Raw genomic sequence first — 20,157 nt, forward strand, 5'->3', positions numbered from 1 at the left:
TAAAAATATTATCAAACAGGGGTGAGGCTCTGGGACCAATAAAATTCCATAAGTGACCTGATCGAGACTGTAGAGCACATTTAACATTTAGATTTAACCTGTAGTCATGTAATCCGCATTTTTTGTGTGTATGTATTTATTGTTTTGGGCATCATACCATTTGCAATACATCTAGGATTTGGCTTAGAAATGGTATTGGGTTCTGTGAGCATTTCAGGTTAGTGTGGACTGTGGACTAGGTACAGAATTGTTGTTTTTTGCAATTAAAGCAATGTTGCTCAAGGACACTTCCGTACGAAGATCATTTGATTAAAGGTGGACGTCATGGCACGTTGTCTAGCATTATAGAGTACCGAGCACAAGATCTCTGCAGGAAGCTAGGCACTGGACCCCTGGAGAAAAGTGTTTCGTCACCACTAACCTCAAAAAAGGACTCTAATCTAGACAGGATGAAATCGTGGTCGCAGAGAGAACAGAAAGGCATCTCATTGTGGCCACAAGAACATCAGCTTTTTCCAGATTGCCCCTAATGTGGTAGTGGTTATGGTTCAGAAAGTGCCAAATTTGCAATAAAATTGGCACATTTGTTTTGCAGCTAACCTTGATGTATCCTATAATTCAGACACTGGTGTCTATACCATACTACAGGGAGATACATGTGATGTTAATGTTCTTGAAAATGCAAATGTTTTTTTTTTTTTTTTTTTGCCATTAATTTGTAGTGATTAAAAAAGCTAAGGATGTTTAAAGAAAATGTATTTTGAGTCTTGACAAATGTATTGTTGCCAACATGAGGCATTTTAATTAAAAATACTTATGTGGCTTATTAGCAGACATTACAATGTACACCCCATGGTTCACCCTGTGATTTCCATTTTTAGAAAAAGCAGAACATTTTGTAATTTCATTAGACCTGCAAGACATTCTTGTTAGCCTAGCTGTGAATTTTAGGTGCCGTTTTGCAAAGCATTTCCAGGAATTGTCAAGCTGCTAACTCACCACCATATCTCAGGCTTTCTTTTCACACAGCCACATTGCCTGAAAGAATGGTAGATGCTGTTTTTCTGTTCTGTTACAATATATTTAGTTCTCACCTGGAAGTGCTCTCCTGCCACTCTAAGGTGTTCTACCTGAGACAGTCGGTCACCTGGCCATGACTGACACTCCCCTCTGTCTGTTATCTTTTCCAGGAGCATGACATCGAGACCCCACATGGCGTCCTCCATGTCACCCTGAGAGGCACTCCTAAGGGGAACAGACCCGTCATCCTCACCTACCATGACATTGGACTCAACCGTGAGTATCCACTCCCCATCTCAGGCTAAGTGGCAAGGACAGACCTTAAGAAGAAGAGGCCAAAACTAGGTTATAACGCACACACTAAACAAGAAGTAAGCCACCATATATTTGCGACGAGATACTTTTCTGGATGTGTGGAAGACAACTGCATACAAGCACATATTCCAGGACAGTTTTGTTTTTTACTTAAGGTGAAGTTGGGTATGTCAGATAAAGAATCATATTTTTAGCATTAGGTTTCACTTTGTACAATGTAGTACCAGTTGTAAAAATATATAATCTTGGCAGGCTGCAGGTATTCAGTCATCATAAAAGGTCAACAGAAATAAATACTGTTCATTCTGTCCCTTTGTTAACGTAATGTTATTAATCGCTTGCTATGGCCAGGGTGGTGTCCGTTATAGTCGCAATCTTTCAGAAATGAATTTGTTGCTTCCGCCATTCTAATTCTCTTTGGTCTGTGTGGTTAATGGTAATTGCAACTGACTGTGGCCCTGCAATACTGCAATATTAATATGCTGCGGTATTGAGCAGATTTAGTTCGTTGGGTAAAAACATGATACTGTCTTGGTCTGGGCTGCACTCCAGGCTGTAAGATGTAGGCCAATTAGGTCAAGTATTAACAAAATACAAGGTCCATTATGTCCCCTACTCCTACATCAGGCTGTAAGACTAGACCCAGCGAGATCTAGCAGCCTTTTTTTGAGCAGGATGGGCCATTGTCATCTTCCTGTTTCTGCTGTCTTCCTCAGACAAGTCCTGCTTTAACACGCTCTTCAACTTCGAAGACATGCAGGAGATCACGCAGCACTTCGCAGTGGTCCATGTTGATGCCCCTGGACAGCAGGAGAATGCTCCTCCATTCCCTACCGGGTAAGAGACTGGTTTTCAGTGTCCTTCTCTGTCCAGTGGCTTTGGGACACCTGTCTGAGTGGGCAGAGCCTGTGGTGGGGGTCTCCAGCTCTTTTCAGTGGTGTACTGCCTGTGGATTCTCAGTGGTGTGTCCTGGTGTAACTTGCATGTTATGTACATTTCTAAAGAATTTATATTCTGGGGAACTGGGATTAAAGTTAAGGAAGATCTTTGATTAAGAATTGGAGACTGGTGTTGAAAGAGTTTTGTCCCTTTTAAATGTGTTTTTGTCTTGCTTTAGAAGCAAACTCTGAGGATTGCAATACAAATAATGAATTAAAAAGCACCAGAAATGATCTGACAAAATTGACCATGGCTTACAATAAGAAAACAGGGCCTCCTTTAGTACAAGAAAAGGGGCTTTTGATGGAAAATAGACCAGGAAATATTGAATAAGGGAGCTGTTGTGGTCTTTGTTAATACAAAAGTGGCATTTCTGTTGATGCTCAGCTGCTGAGACAATGAATATTAGCTCCATATTGCCAACCTCCGCTCAATGACAGACTGACAAATGTGACTGACCTCCAGTCTGGCTGACTGGTATTGGTATTGACCCACAGTGTCATGTGAAAACAGATAAAAACACTGTGATTTAGATCTGGCAGATACCTGATCTGGTCCAGTCAGCCATCTCTAATACAAAGCGGGTAGATTTTCACATGCTAGTACCATAACCCTTAGGTAGGCTGTTGTCTTACTGCTCGTCTTCTAGTCCATCGTGTGTCTTAACGGTGTGGTCCATGTCCTCGCAGGTACCAATACCCCACTATGGATGAACTGGCTGAGATGCTGCCTTCGGTCTTACTGCACCTGAAGTAAGTTCTGCACAGTGTATACTAATATCCGCACAGCTCCTCCTCCTGGTCCATTTCTGATTCTCCAGCAGATTCAAGTTTGACATAATTTGAGTAAAAAGTCTGTACACAATCTAGGGAACTGCCTTGCCTGGGCCTTCAGCTATCTGGCTGTTTTCTGGCGGAGTTTTAGATAATTTTTTTGTTTTGGCATTCTGCGATTCCCAAAAACATCATGATTTTCAGGAATGTATTGGCAAAGAACTAAAATTACTTTCATGATCTGTGTATTGTGAGCTCTTCTATTCCTGCCACGCATTTGGTTTGTCCGTGTGACAGAGCAGCTTTAGTCTGTACTCCCTCACTGCAGCATCATGGAGTTTAATATTAATAGATGCCATCCGTACTTTATGATTGTTTACATGTCTGTGTATAAAACTATACAAACCGTGCAAAGGGAGACATCACATGTATGAATTATTTATTTACATGAATATACCTCATTTGCAATAACGTGAATTTTTACATAAGAGGAAGTGATTGAGGGTGGTGATGAAAGCATAGTAATTGTTTTGTTATTGTTTTGATGTGAATAGGAGTGGGATGTATGGGGTGCACACCTGCATTTTAGCGAGTTTCATATTATTACAGAACAAAGGTTTATTGACTGCTTTGTATTGTTTGTTCATTTAATATAAAGTCTCTCATTTTATTACTATGTAAAAACTTACCTCAACAGGCGACTCTAGATGTACGCAGCTTTGTATCTCTAGCACTCTGTTATGATGGGCACGTGCGTGGCTCTCACCTGCGCATATACGGGCTAGGAAGAGCGCATTCTGGTGGCGGGAGGTGTTAAACCTGACTGAGTATTTGTGTATATGCTGCTATTTGATAAGGTTTTTTGATACTGTGTTTCCATATATATGTATTTGTTTATTTAGTTATTTATTTATAGGTTCAAGTGCAATAATACAACTGAACTGTTTTATATTTAAAAGACTGATTATGCAACGGTCTAACTGGATCTGATTAACGGGTTAGCTGGGGAGGAGGTGGACATAGCCACAGCTATAAAAGGGTTAGTATGTTGGTAACCAGGAGGAGGGTTTGACTATAATTGAGACCTAGGTGGTGAGTCTGTTTGGTAGTATTATGGAGGTAAAGAACTGCTAAATTTGAAATAGCAGGAGAGCTGTTTGAAGATCTAGTTGATGTGGTTGCAATAAATTGCCAAAAGGATATGAACACTCATCTTGGACTTGTCACTTCTTGCTTGAGACCATTCTCCCACGTTTACTTTGTGACAGTCCGTTTCTTGTTGTTAACAGGATAAGCAGTGTCATTGGGATCGGCGTGGGAGCCGGTGCCTACATTCTCACCAGACTTGCAGTAAGTTCAGTGCAGTGTTCAATTACTGTGTTTGGGAGTGCGGTGCAATATTGTTGCAATTGACTTCATCCAGCTCCTTCTTGTTACTTTACATTTTCAACAAAATGTCACAGAATTAAATAAGGTTGCAGGTAATATTTTAGAAGGTTTTCTAAAGAGTCTATAAATATGTTATAAAGAAATCTATAAAGTGATTTTAAGATTTATTTTTTGCAAAAGATCAGTGCTTTCAGATTAAATTCCCAAACTATGTATTTTACTGTCTCTTGTGCTGGTGAACAAATTAACTGATTTATTTATTTTTTGCTGCATTGCTGTGTAGCAGCTGACTTGATTTTCAAATGTAATCATCTCGATGCAAATGCTTATTAGCTAATTAATTTTTGTTTGATTTGCTAAGATGAACAACAGGGATCTCAAAACAGGTCATAGTCAACTGTTGAGAGATTATTTATTTTTAAATATAATTGACATTTAATCACTTGTAGCAGTTACCTGCTATGGTTATCTGTATTGTTAACATCTCCTCCTCCAGTCCCACATGAATTTATGGTCACACTCAGCTTGATTCTTCCGGCACATTCTAATCACCTCTATAAAAATAATCAAATTTACAATAGATTAGCCTTCTGAAGCTCTATCTCTGATGCTGTTCATTTTTAGTTTGATGTCACTCCTATGTTTTCTAAAGGCTGATTCTCTTGCATGTAGCTATATATAGAGTCAGGTGGCCGTTTTGCTGCATCACCACATTGCAGAGGTTGCTGAAACATTCATAAAGGCAAGGGAGCGGCATTATTCCACTTCAGTGACTGCTGCACTAAAAGCCTGCCTCTGCTGAGAGTGTGAACTGTAAAGTCCAATATGCTCTACTATTAATATCAAGCCATTTCCCTTGTTTCTTGCTTTCTGCAGCTCAACCAGCCCGACCTGGTTGAAGGCCTGGTGCTCATCGATGTTGACCCGTGTGCGAAGGGCTGGATGGACTGGGCAGCTTCGAAGGTGACTCTCTCACTCTTCACGTCCACACTGACTGTGTGCTCTACTGAGTCAACCTGCCTAATCAAGTACACAACATGAGGGACTTTCTCAAGCGTCTCAACCCATAAAGGCCACCATTTGCAGTGCAAGTTGGATGGACGGCCACTGCTCTGTGCCAGCAGTATTATTGGTGGGAACTTCACAAACCTGCCATCCAGCCTTTAACTCTGGATGACCAGCCGTGTGCAAAGAGACAGGTGGCAGGATTATTCACAGCACACTCGTATCCGCTAGTTAAAGGCTTGTAGTGTAAACTGAGCTGATGAAGAGCTTCAGTCTGCCCACTCCTGCAGTCTTTACACTTTTTAAATATTTGAGATCACAGATTGCAGTAGTTGACCACGTTTTCTTCTGCAGATTTCTAAATCATCTTATGTTACCTAAAAATAGCACATGAATGCTTTTGTGTATTTTGTGATATCATGGAGAAGGCTGCCACTTTTACAAAACAGTTAGTTCTCCGTTTAAGATTAATATTTCAGTTTTCCAGATTGTCCTTTAACTGTTAACATTTACCTTCTTCTGCAGCTTTCCGGATGGACAAGCAGCCTGGTGGACATTGTCATGGCTCATCATTTCAGTCATGTGAGTCTGAGTTGTTGATCTGCAGCACAGATGACCCTCAGCTGCAGTTATCTGTTGACAAGGCTATGCTAATCTCTTCAGTACACCTGGCACGCCTACTAGTTTTACTTTGTCTCCCATAATCTAATCAGTTGCTATAAAAACAGCACTCCTTCATCAGTTACAGGGAATATATGAAGAGGAAAGTAAATGCATACATACAAATATATATATATATTATTATTATTATTATTATTATTATTATTATTATTATTATTTCTTTCTTAGGAGATGCCCTTTTCCAGGGCGACTTACAAAATACGAGAGCAGTACAAAGTGCAATAATATATACGTAATATACACCATAATCAGCCATAACATTATGACCACTGACAGGTGAAGTGAATAAAACTGATAATCTCGTTATGGCACCTGTCAGTGGGTGGGATATATTAGGTAGCAAGTGAACATTTTGTCCTCAAAGTTGATGTGTTAGAAGCAGGAAAAATGGGCAAGCGTAAGGATCTGAGCGACTTTGACAAGGGCCAAATTGTGATGGCTAGACCATGGAGCAATGGAAACAGGTGCCCTGGTCTGATGAATCACGAGATCAAGGTGTTGACTTGGCCTCCAAATTCCCCAGATCTCAATCCAGTAGGAGCATCTGTGGGATGTGCTGGACAAACCAGTCTGATCTACATAATATTAGGCAGGTGGTCATAATGTTACGGCTGATTTGTGTGTGTGTGTGTGTGTGTGTGTATATATATATAATCATGAAACGCCACCGAGCAATGATGCCCCAAATCCAAACATGTCACTTTAGTGGTGGATTCACTTTTCCCAGCGTTGATTGTAGGGAAAGACAAGGTATAATGTATTGCTGTTGGTGGTTTCATTTTCCCTACCCCACCGTTATTGCTGTTTTAAGGCCATGGATAAAATGGCAGTGTTGCTTTGTCTGGGCTCCTGTCATAGGGTTCCCCCACATGTCTTCACAGGAGGAGCTTCAGGACAATCAGGAGCTGATCCAGACATACCGCCTGCACATTGCACAGGACATCAACCAGGACAACCTGAATCTCTTCTGCACTTCCTACAATGGGTACGAGCAGCACACAAAACAATCTCTCACAGCCTGCTCATAGCAGGTCACGCTATCAGTCATCAGTCTCTGCACTTCTTGTTCTTACACTGTATCCAGGTAACAGGTTTTCTGATAAACCTTGCAGTTGCTAAATTGTACTAATTTACATAAGCCACAACATCCAGGGCACTGCATTTAGGATCAATTTAGCACTGAACTTCAACTGATAACAGTTCTAAATAACTCTAACAATAAGGGGCTCTTCTCTGTGGATGCATTAGCTATGCCTGTCAGAGCTGCTCCTTTGAATTCTTCTCACACTTTTGCTAGCAAGTTTTGAGTCACTAAATTGTCATGTTTTTCTGTCTGAAACACCATGGTGCAGGAAGATGTGGGTCAGTGATGGTTTAGGGAAATTCTGGGATGTGAAGTGCAAGGGAGCAGTCAGTTTGGTTTCTGATGTCTGAAACCACAAATCTGAGCCCGAAATCAAGGTGTGAGCATGTGCCATGCTCTCACAGCTGAGATAACAACTCAGCCAGCTTACAGTAAAATCTCAGGGTGGAAACAATAGGCAGGATGACTCTCCACTATGATGCAAGATACTAATGATGCAAGATACTAATGAAAAGACAGGGGGGTTTGGGTGGAAAGAAAAGCATGTGGCAACACTGTGGAGGAGGGTGAGAAGGCGTTGGTTCTCAACTCCAAACTAGATTTTATTAAAAGAACACCACAAAAAAAAAGTGAAACATATTGGAAAAGCATCTCACTACTTTTTTTTATTTTTTTTTATAGCCGTCGAGATCTGGAGATTGAGAGACCTGTAACTGGTCTGAATGAGGACACAGTTAGCACACTCAAGTGAGTAGGACTTGAATTGAGTTACGGGAGCGGATTGTAAATCTGTGTGTAGCAGCCAAAATTGAAAATGTATTTTGTTATTTAGTACATTCAGACAGACGCATACCACTGCCCTTGTGAATAACTAATCGAATGTCTCCTCCTGTCCCAGATGCCCTGCGTTGCTGGTTGTTGGAGACACTTCTCCAGCAGTGGAAGCTGTGGTAAGCTGTGGTTTGTTACTGTATTTAACACCGTTAACTCCTCAATCTCCAGTCTTGTCGTCTCCATTCCAATGTCAGCACTCACAATGTCATATACGACTCCAACGTGTGCTTGATAACAAGGCCCATATTTTGAGGAGGAAATGTGACCTCTTCCCCGTTTGCTGAAAGAATCTTAGAAAATGATTGATTAACTAAATTTCTCCAGGAGCCAGAAGAGCAGAAAGAAAATTGAATTTGGTCAGTGTTTAATTGTCAGAGGGTTTTGAATTGATTAAAAACTGCCAATTACTGTTTAATGTTGCCATATCCTTTACCTGTTTTTGTTTTTTAACTTGCAGGTTGAGTGCAATTCTAGACTAAACCCTTCAAAAACAACCTTGTTGAAGGTATGTGTTCTAGTATTACAGTAGACAAACAGGGTTTATTGAATGGGAGAGACGAGGTTCACATCATTGAACTTGGTCTTCTGAGGCAGAGCTGCCTTCAATGGGTAACGTTTCACCAGCAGAAAATATTTTTTTATATCTTGTTTCTTTTAATAGTTGTGTTTCTTAGTAGCTTCTATAAAAGAAATCTCAGCTTATCTGAAAGAACAAACCAATTTGCTCCGAACGCTCTTATGTGTACAGAACAGTTTGTGCTGTCAAAACCACAGTGGTTTCAAGGACAAAACATACCTACATAAGGCATTTAATAACTGTGTGCCAATGACTTAAAAGACAGAAGTAGCCTTTGGAGATTTGGCTGTGACCCTGTGCAGAGCATTTCGTGCCTGTAATTGTGATTTCATCTTGTTTTTCAGATGGCGGACTGTGGAGGGTTGCCTCAAGTCGTCCAAGTAAGTAGTTAAATAGTCTGAGGTTATCATTTTTACAGGCTTTGTTACGGCAAAGAAAGGACAAGAAGATGATATAGTCTAGTGTTCAGACAAGCAAAGCCAAAGTACAGTCATCTAAGGCAACCATAGTGAGTTGTGTAATATAGACCTTGAAGCAGTTTACAAATCTGGAATGATATTATTTACCACATTAACAATAATGCATCTCTTTTCTTACAGCCTGGCAAGCTAGCAGAGGCCTTCAAGTACTTTGTTCAGGGAATGGGCTACAGTGAGTAGTCTTCTTTTTTTTTTTTTTTTTTCCTTCTACAGTTTCCCTTCCTAGTCTTTTTAAATGTCAGACTTAATGTTACATTATTGTTTTGTGTCTGGGTGAATTGATGCTGTCTACATGTACTGAGTACAGTTTTTGTTTTATTTGTATTTTATTTGTTTTCTCTCTGAAAGTGTCTTGTTTTAAGAGGTATTTTTGTCTCATAGCTTCTCTTTTCCATGGAAGATGAAAAAAAAAAAAAAGTCAACTGTGTTTTCAGCCCCCTCCTCCCCATCCCCACTAAGCAATTTGTAATGTAGAAATTACATATCTAGTTTTCTAACACGTTCGAAGGCATCTGGAGCCAAAACACTTCAGATTGATCTCATCGTCACTTCCTCTAGCAACGTGTAACATTTTTACTGTAAAGTTTTTTTTTTTTTTAGTCATGTTTTTATACTATATTCTATTTTTTTTTACTATTTTTAATAGTATATCTCAGGACTGCCATGCACAATCTCTATGCAGGATGTACTGCAGATATTGATAATGTTTGCCAATTAACAACACCCATTACAATGTTAGGTGTAGCATAATTGTAGTAGAGTTAATATGCTAAACCTACTAACCAGCATGTAAATGCGAGTTCTTCCTTTATACTAAAGTATTTTTTGAAAAGGGGAGGGAAGTCTCTCTAGCCTAGGCCATGAGGGCTATTCTTTCCTAGATTCATTTTTTTTTTAATTGGTGCCTAACCCAATAGATTCTGAAACTGTTGGGTGGCATAGAGGTAGCAATCTTTATTTAGGTAAATTTAATTATAATTAATTTAATTACCATGTATTTTATTACCATGTCAAATTATGGTGTTGATGTTTTGGTTCGTAATTTATTGCCCAGTTTGACTAAGTGTCAAACCAGTATTTTCCAATTAAGTAACAAGTTACATTGACTAACATGACTAAACTCTAATGCTATTGCCGTCTTGTTTACAGTGTTTCATAACCACACTTGTAAGTAACTGTTTGCCACCCAGAGAATGAAGTTTGTAGCATGACCTGCACTGAGCCCTGTCACTGTACACTGACTTTCTGAGAGCCTTTGAGTGGGAAATTCAGTGACTGATGTTATTTTTCCCCCCCTCGTTTAAAATGCAGTGCCCCCTATGATGGAAACAATAACTTTCATGTTTTGAAACTCACGTTTCATCATTCCCCCCGAAACTTTAACACGGCACTCCACGCACACATTTTACATACGAAATGTCTTATTAAAATGATGTGCATGATTCATTTTAAGAAAAAAACAACATACAAATATGGGGCACTGTATCCTTAAACTTTGTTGTTTTTTGACTTTTTCTTTGACTGATCTTCGGTGTCTTAACTCCAAATTTAAGTATGGCTAATTGGGATTTTTAAGATGTTTGTCTACAGAATGTCATTGTTAAATTAAATCTATAATAAAAATGGTTTTCCACTACATAATCAGTCTGTTACTCAGATTAGCAAAATGATAGTTACCGGCAACTCGGCTCTTGTATTAAATGTACAGGCCTGTACTTCATAGTAATACAAACTACTTCCAGTCTTAAGCAGGATGCAAGGGGGTATTTTACATAGAACATTAGAAATGTTTTCCCCCTCACAGACATTTCATACTTTCATAATTGATTGTCTTACAAAAAAAAGAATGATTTAAAGAAAAAGTTGAAGACCATTCAAAAATTTTACTTGGTTCTGTAGTTTTAACAAAAAAACAAAGCAAAACAAAAAGCGATTGTCAGTAATAGCATCTTAAACAGTTAGAGGGAATACTAAAAGGGTGGGGAGTGAATATATGCAAATAAACATGCTTGCAAAACATGGAAACAGGAAATTAACATTAAAATTATATAACATAATACATAAGACTAATAAAAAAAATCTGTAATAAAAATCTGTGAAATATCTTACACTTATATTGAAGACATTGAGGTAGTTCTAAAAAGTTAGTATATTTGCACTAGCCTGGTGCAATCTTGCTGTCAACCTCTCTAAAAGTTTTTTTTTTTTTTTTTTTTTAAGAAATAGTGTAATCAAATAATAGTAAATAATTCCAGGTTCCCCCAAGCCCTTGAAAATGTTTTTTGGCAGCCATCAACTTTGCAAACAAAAGTATTTTTGTCTGCAGACTACACACAAATGAATCAGGGAAACTCTTTTAATAAATATCAGTTTTATGTCCCAACTCTTTTTATTCTAAATGGCTGAAAACTAGGTCATAACATTGTGGCATTAACTACCATGTCTCACAGCTTGCCACCTCCAAATCTCTTCTGTCCTACAGCGCTGCTTGTTCCATTTCAAAAAAGTGCTTTATGAGACTCAAGAGACTTTTATGTCAATTGATTTTAAAGAGGTACAGTTGTTAAGCAGTTTGACGAGGTGTGCGTCTGCGTGCGTGCTTGTGTTGAGAGAAGCCTCGGTCTTGTAAACATGAGAGGATGTGTTGAATTAAAGGTTTATAAGTGATACTCACAGACACAGACCCATGTGCATGCTGCTCTGATCTGAGCGCCAGACTTCTCTATGCTCCTCTAACTTTCATCTTACTCTTTGTTGATCTTCATTATTCTTTCTCTAGTTTACATGAATATTACTTAAGCCTCTCCCCTGTGGTGAGGGAGAACTGGGTTTTACCAAGCACTTACATTTTGTTGTAGTATTTTAATCCGGATGCCACAAAGCAAAAGCATTTCTTAAATGTGCTTTCCTGCTAAGTTATTTGGAAATGCCACAGGAGGGGAAAGAACAATAATCTTTAAGAACCTGTGGAATGCAGAGAATTAAGAGTGGAGAAGGATCAATAAAACCTGCCTGGAACAAGAACATGAACTGGGCTCGAGTGGGCAGTGTGTTCCTAGACACGTCACGTGACCAACCCTCTCATGTTTCCATGTCCACCAGTCTGTGGTATTCCCCTCTCTCAGCCGTGCAAAACGGCTCTGAACTGTGGTGTCCTTACTTTCCGCTTCGCTTTGTTTCATTGGAAGCGGATCAATAAAAATAGGAGCAGAAACGGATGGTTACAGTGGCCAGTTTGCAGCCCTAGTGATGCTCATGAGTTACAAGCATGACTGTTAATGTTCCCACTTCCTCGGGATGTGCTGGTGTGAACACATTCTCCATACTGTTCACTGACAGTTTTATTGCATCTCTGTCTTCATGGACCTGTACCTCCAGATGAGTGCAGTTTACAGTGTGTAATTTGAAATGTTGTTAATTATGTTTAAATGTTAATTAAGATACCCAAATCAGCATAGGCATGTATACAGTATGGGGAAAAAAGTATTTGATCCCCTGCTGATTTTGTACGTTTGCCCACTGACAAAGAAATGATCAGTCTATAATTTTAATGGTAGGTATATTTTAACAGTGAGAGACAGAACAACAGCAAAAAAATCCAGAAAAACGCATTTCAAAAAAGTTATACATTGATTTGCATGTTAATGAGGGAAATAAGTATTTGATCCCTTCGACTTAGTACTTGGTGGCAAAACCCTTGTTGGCAATCACAGAGGTCAGACGTTTCTTGTAGTTGGCCACCAGGTTTGCACACATCTCAGGAGGGATTGTGTCCCACTCCTCTTTGCAGATCCTCTCCAAGTCATTAAGGTTTCGAGGCTGACGTTTGGCAACTCGAACCTTCAGCTCCCTCCACAGATTTTCTATGGGATTAAGGTCTGGAGACTGGCTAGACCACTCCAGGACCTTAATGTGCTTCTTCTTGAGTCACTCCTTTGTTGCCTTGGCTGTGTGTTTTGGGTCATTGTCATGCTGGAATACGCATCCACGACCCATTTTCAATGCCCTGGCTGAGGGAAGGAGGTTCTCACCCAAGATTTGACGGTACATGGCCCCGTCCATCATCCCTTTGATGCGGTGCAGTTGTCCTGTGCCCTTAGCAGAAAAACACCCCCAAAGCATAATGTTTCCACTTCCATGTTTGACGGTGGAGATGGTGTTCTTGGGGTCATTCCTCCTCCTCCAAACACGGCGAGTTGAGTTGATGCCAAAGAGCTCGATTTTGGTCTCATCTGACCACAACACTTTCACCCAGTTCTCCTCTGAATCATTCAGATGTTGGCAAACTTCAGACGGGCCTGTACATGTGCTTTCTTGAGCAGGGGGACCTTGCGGGCACTGCAGGATTTCAGTCCTTCACGGCGTAGTGTGTTACCAATTGTTTTCTTGGGGACTATGGTCCCAGCTGCCTTGAGATCATTAACAAGATCCTCCCGTGTAGTTCTGGGATGATTCCTCACCGTTCTCATGATCATTGAAACTCCATGAGGTGAGATCTTGCATGGAGCCCCACCGAGGGAGACTGACAGTTATTTTGTGTTTCTTCCATTTGTGAATAATCGCACCAACTGTTGTCACCTTCTCACCAAGCTGCTTGGCGTTGGTCTTGTAGCCCATTCCGGCCTTGTGTAGGTCTACAATCTTGTCTCTGACATCCTTGGACAGCTCTTTGGTCTTGGCCATGGTGGAGAGTTTGGAATCTGATTGATTGATTGCTTCTGTGGACAGGTGTCTTTTATACAGGTAACGAGCTGAGATTAGGAGCACTCCCTTTAAGAGAGTGCTCCTAATCTCAGCTCGTTACCTGTATAAAAGACACCTGGGAGCCAGAAATCTTGCTGATTGATAGGGGATCAAATACTTATTTCCCTCATTAACATGCAAATCAATTTATAACTTTTTTGAAATGTGTTTTTCTGGATTTTTTTGTTGTTATTCTGTCTCTCACTGTTAAAATACACCTACCATTAAAATTATAGATCATTTCTTTGTCAGTGGGCAAACGTACAAAATCAGCAGGGGATCAAATAATTTTTTCCCTCACTGTATATGTTTCTATGTACAAATATATATACCCCCTTCTGTATTATGAAATATGACTGAGATAAAAATTAGTTTACTTTCTTTAAATTTGATTCAAGCGCTTGAGCAAATGAATTTGTTCAAGTATAAATATACACACACCCACACATATACAAACATGAGCACATTGCACAGAAAAACACAAATTGATATCACACTGTAACCGTGTCCTTTGTGCCACCTTTGTCTAGGTATGTGCACAGTGGAAATGTCTGCTTTATGCAAATGTCACTTATCTATGTGACAGTTTCAGTACGGGGTCCCCCCCTACTACCCTGGGTTCTCCTTTTTGGGGTGTGTTTTAGGCTGGAGTGGGCGTTAAATCTGTCAGAAATAGTGCCTGTCTGTCAAGAGTAGTTTCTTCCAGTGCTTTGTTTTCATTCCAGCCACTGATTCATCTTGACTTCACAGGAAGCCAACCTATCATCAGAAAGACACGATGCTTACAAATTCCACTCAGAAGTATTCAGAAAATCACGTGCTGTCTGGGTTCAGAGTGCTTTTTTATTCTGTTTCTCCTTCAAATATATATATATATATATATATATATATATATATATATATATATATATATATATATATATATATATATATATAAACATTGTTGGCCATACATTTACTTGGAGGTATTTCCCATGGCATTAAGTATCAGCATTTAGTGTCAGTGCACCAGAAAGGTGGATGCATTCTTCAGAGAAGAGAAAGGAAAATAATGAATTGGGAAAAGGCAGGGGAGGTGGTTATAAGCTGAAGGAAAGTTTTTTTTGTTTTTTTTAAGTATCTGTCTGTTTCAGTAGGTCTTCAAGTAATGAAGATTACACAGTCCTTGCCTGGAACGTCATTTAATCCATAAAGAAATACCACTGCGTCATATTGATAGTGACATATTGTTTTTGAAGTGATACCTCAATTTATGCTCCCAGTGGCAGGCCCTGTTTGTTACTTACATTTGAGGGCAATGCATGAACAGAACAATAGTTGCTATAATGAGGCATGGTATGAACCACTGACATAAATATTACATTCTAACCTGACAGATGAGGGTATTTTAATGAAAAACCATGTGGGGAGGGGATAAATATGTGTGTGTATATATAAATATACATACATCAATAATATAAATGACTAGATGTGGTGACCTATTGGAGGCTAGGCTTTGTCTGATAACCAATAACCTGAATATATTTCCATGTCCCTCCTTACTTCTCTTCCTTCCTCCCGACCCTCAATGCTAACAGTCCCTTACGTTCAGCTCAGCCACCTGAACAACGAATCAGGTACCAGGATCATGTGTTCTGGGCACTTAAGCACCAGTCCTTCAGTGGTACCATCTTTACACCACACACTTTTTTTTCGCCAACTTGAATGCCTCTTATATTTTGCTAATTTTTTTCTTCTTACTTCTTTTTTATTATTGTATTTTTTTTTTTAAGCATGATCCATGTCATAATTTTGATTTACCTCTAAATATGTGAATCTGTGATGACACGAGTGGGAGAGTGAGAGTGAGTGAATTTTGTCATATAGTCATTTACAAATGCTGCCGTTGTGTTCAGTGTGTATTCCTGTGTACTGTGAAACTCTTTTCTTCCGTCTGATGCATGTTGCATTCTACATATCAGCCTTTTGGTTTGTTCCTTTTTCTAATCGAAAATGAACGTATACCGAATTTTAAAAAGAGTTTCTGGTGGGAGAATAATGAACCATCAATTCCATACCACTGAACCAAGAGACTTTTTTCAAAGTCTTTTGCTTTTTAATTTTAACAATTTCTAAAAAAAAGTTCACTATATTTGTTTGTGTTTGTTTGTCAGTGTTGTTAAAAGTATAAATGAATGTAAATCATATCTCGACTAAAAATATATATTTTTTAAATGTTTGTTTAGCAGGTTTTGTTGTATCGTTTATAGAGTAATTTTGGTCACAGTGAACCATGAAAGCCTCATTATTCTCCCAGGGCTGCGGACACAGCTGTGTTTGGAATGTTGATACTGTTGGTAGCCATGCCGCCCGGTGTGCACCCAGCGCCCGTCTCTAAGGCAGCACTTTGTTTTCTGTCTCCCCCTCTCTCCACTGGCAGTGCCCACAGCAAGCATGACCCGTCTAGCCCGCTCTCGCGCACACTCCTCGTCCAGCGTGGGCTCCGGGGAGGGGAACCGCAGCCACTCCCTCACCAACAACCAGCTGGAGGGGGCGACCGCCGCAGCCGCCAACGACAACCAGGCTAGGCCTCAAACCATGGAGGTGTCCTGCTAAACGCACCGCTCTTTCCACTTGCCAGGCAGCCTGTCACCCCCTCCCTCTTCCTCCTGTGTCTCCCTCCCTTCCCTTTCCCCGCTCAAAACCAGAGCAAGTCCTGTAACGAACCATATTATAAATTATACATATATATATATATATATGTCACAAGAGCAAGGGGACAAAAAGAAAAAAGGTTAACAGCTTATGATCCTCCACCAAGTATCCAGTTATTCTTTTTTTCTAGCAGTGTAAGCATGCATCCCTTGGAAATTCAGTCATTGCTTATTTTCTTTTTTTTCTTTTTGTTGATATCTTTTTTCTTTGTTTTGCAAATTGTATTTATTTTTTACAGTGGGTTGATCTTTGTTTTTTAGGCACCTAGGTGATGAGGTTTTTTTTGGGGGGGGAAGTGGAAAATGGCACAGCCATAACACACAAAGACACGCAAATGGATGATCAGTTCCCACCATCGCTGTCTTGTCCTTCAGCTGCATTCTTCCCTTGCAGTGTGCACACAATACAAAACCAGTCACTCTTTTCCCTTTTCTGTGTGTGACTCTCCATCCTTCTCCTCTCCATCCCCAGACACTACACACACACACACACAATGTATTTCTTATCTTGTTGTCATTTGTGCGCATACAGTAATTCAGTGCTTCTCTTTCGATCTACTGTGACATCTTGTTCTAGTACAGTATCTTTATTTATGATGGATTTATAGCATGATTTAACATGAGAGTGTAGGAGCAAAATGCTGGGATTCTGTGTGTGTATATAAAAAACTAAAATAAATAATTACAAAATAAATAAAAAGATTGCTTCTGTTTAGGTGTCTCTGATTTGGGAGCGTCTAGTACCAAAGGAGGAAACCTGAGAGCTTACCAAACTTTGTGTTAAATCTACAGGTTTTCAAAAAAGTTGACTGAAATTCGCATCAAAAGCAGGAAACTAACATACAGTGAAGCCTGGGTTAAAAGGCATCAGCAATGGGAGAAACCAGAATTATTCTATCTAGGCCTTTAGTGGCAGAGTTGTTCCATTTGGATAAACTGGACACGTTCAATCACACTGTCTCGCATTAAAATCGTCCCGGTACTGCCTTTCAATGTGACAGAGGGCTTTTCACCTGTCTTGTTGTTTGCCTTTATTGAAGTGTACTGGTTCTTCACGTGGCTTCTCCACTCTAACTACATGAGCAGGAGAAAAAAACACTATTACAATAATAATGGATAATAACATGTTGTGTCCAGACAAAACCTTTACGTTTTTAATGAACCCCCACATTAATGAACCGAAAGAGACAAACACAATGAATGGGGAAAAAAAAACATTGTCCCTGTGGGTTTGCATGCGGTTTACACGGGTTGCACTGCAGTAGCAAAGCTATGCACAGGATTTGCTTTGAGTGAAGGGGATATGTAGGTAGAAATTCAGCTATTCTTATGTACTTAAACCTAGACTGTTAGTAGAGCTTTCCTTACTAGGAGATGCAGGAAAGCCAACCTGCTGTTCTTGTCGTTTATTATGGGACCTTATACCTTGTAACATACAGGGCAGGGGTGTGGTAAATGGGGGGAAAAAATTGTCATCCGGAGAATTTAATCCATTATATACATTTTTGGTGTACGTTTTGAAGCTTTGCATTGTAATGTTTTTAAAGTCAGGACCGGAAACTGTACAGTGGTTACTTTTGTGTTGATGAAACCTTTTTTTTTTTTTGGACAGTTCCTTTTTAGGGTTTAACTGTGCTATCCTCCTCCGTATAAAGATATGGTCATCTCCTTCAGTACATTTTGGTTTGGTTTTGTTAATTTTCTTATGTAGTGGATACCATAGTACATTTTTCAATTATTGTTTTCCCCCGAGTGGATATTCACTGCTGTTCCTGACTGGATTAAAGCCTGGGTGAGCTTGTGATGATGCTACACTGTTGTCTTCAAACAGGGAACATATAATTCTCACTGTCTGCTGATTATATCAATTTGTACTGATTATTAAATAAAGCTAGAAGTTGTAAATGAGAAATGGCTGGTGTGCTGTGTGTGCTTCATTCAGCTAAGGCCCTGTAATTGCTACAGATGCTCAGAGCAAGTACTAAGAGGTTTGGTGTAGGTTTACCTGTCTTTCTAAAGTGACTAGACCCCCCTCCCTGCATGTTTGATGGCAGTTTCAGGACTGTACATTTGATGATGATGCATAACATCTGAAACACACATACCATGAAGACCCTGATCATTTAAGCACACAAGACTGACTGGCAACTGTCAATAACAGTTGAATGCTGTAGACTTTCAAATTGTTATAAGAACGTTTACAAATAGTTTGGGGTGTTGAAATCTGGTGAGGGTTAGGTTTGCTGTAGGCAAAGCACAGGCACTGATTAATATAGGTTGTAGGGAGACATCCTAGGTGGATGTTTGCACACTGAACACTGCAATATAGTTTTAAAACAAGGTTTAAAAACAATACATACACATTTTCAAGTACCAAATAATGAGTAATTCCAAAACAAATCCCGTGTCCTCCATGAGTGACAGATGTATTTTTATTTTTTTAAATCATTTTCATTATAAGCATGTCTGTTTGGTAACATTGGTCCAAGTTTCCAACTACAGTCTTTTTTTTTTTTTTTTTTTTTTTTTTAAAACAAGGTCAGGCCACAAATGAGACATTCACAGTTAGGTTATTTTTAGCATCAGGTACATCAGATAACACTGCCCAAGAACCAAAAAAAGCACTCTGTGTGCTTGAGAAAGATCTTTGCAGGACACAAACTTCTTTCCGAGCCTGCCTGCCATAGGACAGTCACATACAGGACATCTTTATCTGCTGATTTGTCAGTGTCCTCTTGAGTAATTTTCCCACTGGTCTTATAATTTATCTTGCAGTTTGCCATAAATAGTTCATTTCCATCTAACAATGTTCTGTATTGCATATGTCACTGCTTATAATGATATGATCTTTTATCTTGTGATGCTTTCTACAAGCACTCTATAAAGATGCTATATGGTACAACAATTGGGTTTGTGTACAATGATCTGCATATGTATCAGTCATGAAACTTGCAGACAGGAAACAGGACGCTATCTGAAAACTGCCGTTTTGGATGGTTTTGTCCTCTGCAAATGACAGGCCTCAAGTAACATGGACATAGTTTAGCTAGAAAGAACGTTCTTGTATATCCCTTGACTGCAGACAGGGTCACCATGAGTGAGCTTTATTTAAATTGTCTTTAAAACTGTCTATGTCAGCAAGTGAGCGGAGAAGTGATTACTGGTGAATTGAGTTTCTTGTGAGTGGGCTGCGGCACCATGCTGTTGCTCGTCTTCCTTTAAAAGAAAGGGTCTGAAGCTCACTTTCAGCTGCAATTGTAGGAATCAAAAGACCGCACCGTTGACAAAGGCTGTCCTCAGTTACATCTGATAACGGCCCCATCATAAAGAGCTAAGCCCCATTCTCTCAGTCAATATGGGTCCTTCATTGACTGCACTCATCAATGCCAGATTTCAAAAGCAACTAATCATTGGAAGTGTAGGTCAACAGGCTGTCATGTTTTGGCTGTCGCTTAAACATCTCTCACTTCAGACCACAAGATGGGTCGATTACTTTGTAAATATGCTATCATTAAACGGTGAGTTTATTGCATGTTTACTACATGCCTATTTCTGGGATGAGAAACCCTAATCAAGATGAATACAAAAATAAACATGCTACAAATGAGTATCTTTCCTGTGTTGC

At 39.6% G+C, this 20,157-nt stretch overlaps 1 protein-coding gene across 3 annotated transcripts in view; it reads left to right on the top strand.

Annotated features, from left to right (window-relative positions):
* Nucleotides 1-18,444, top strand: part of LOC136748584 (protein NDRG3) — a 51,244-nt gene extending 32,800 nt beyond the window's left edge. For 2 of the 3 annotated variants that reach the window (XM_066702456.1, XM_066702458.1), the window contains 14 exons: nt 1,191-1,296; nt 2,052-2,172; nt 2,964-3,026; nt 4,337-4,397; nt 5,313-5,399; nt 5,967-6,023; nt 7,004-7,107; nt 7,888-7,953; nt 8,105-8,156; nt 8,498-8,545; nt 8,962-8,997; nt 9,217-9,268; nt 15,417-15,455; nt 16,259-18,444. In XM_066702456.1, the coding sequence (XP_066558553.1) occupies nt 1,191-1,296; nt 2,052-2,172; nt 2,964-3,026; nt 4,337-4,397; nt 5,313-5,399; nt 5,967-6,023; nt 7,004-7,107; nt 7,888-7,953; nt 8,105-8,156; nt 8,498-8,545; nt 8,962-8,997; nt 9,217-9,268; nt 15,417-15,455; nt 16,259-16,434 (1,068 nt within the window). In that variant the 3' untranslated portion in view covers nt 16,435-18,444. The remainder of the gene's footprint in view (nt 1-1,190; nt 1,297-2,051; nt 2,173-2,963; nt 3,027-4,336; nt 4,398-5,312; nt 5,400-5,966; nt 6,024-7,003; nt 7,108-7,887; nt 7,954-8,104; nt 8,157-8,497; nt 8,546-8,961; nt 8,998-9,216; nt 9,269-15,416; nt 15,456-16,258) is intronic. The other variant, XM_066702457.1, reaches the window with a different exon arrangement.
* The last annotated feature ends 1,713 nt before the right edge of the window (nt 18,445-20,157 follow it).

The sequence above is a fragment of the Amia ocellicauda genome, chromosome 4 (genome assembly GCF_036373705.1).
Source record: "Amia ocellicauda isolate fAmiCal2 chromosome 4, fAmiCal2.hap1, whole genome shotgun sequence".
Taxonomy (NCBI): Eukaryota; Metazoa; Chordata; class Actinopteri; order Amiiformes; family Amiidae; genus Amia; species Amia ocellicauda.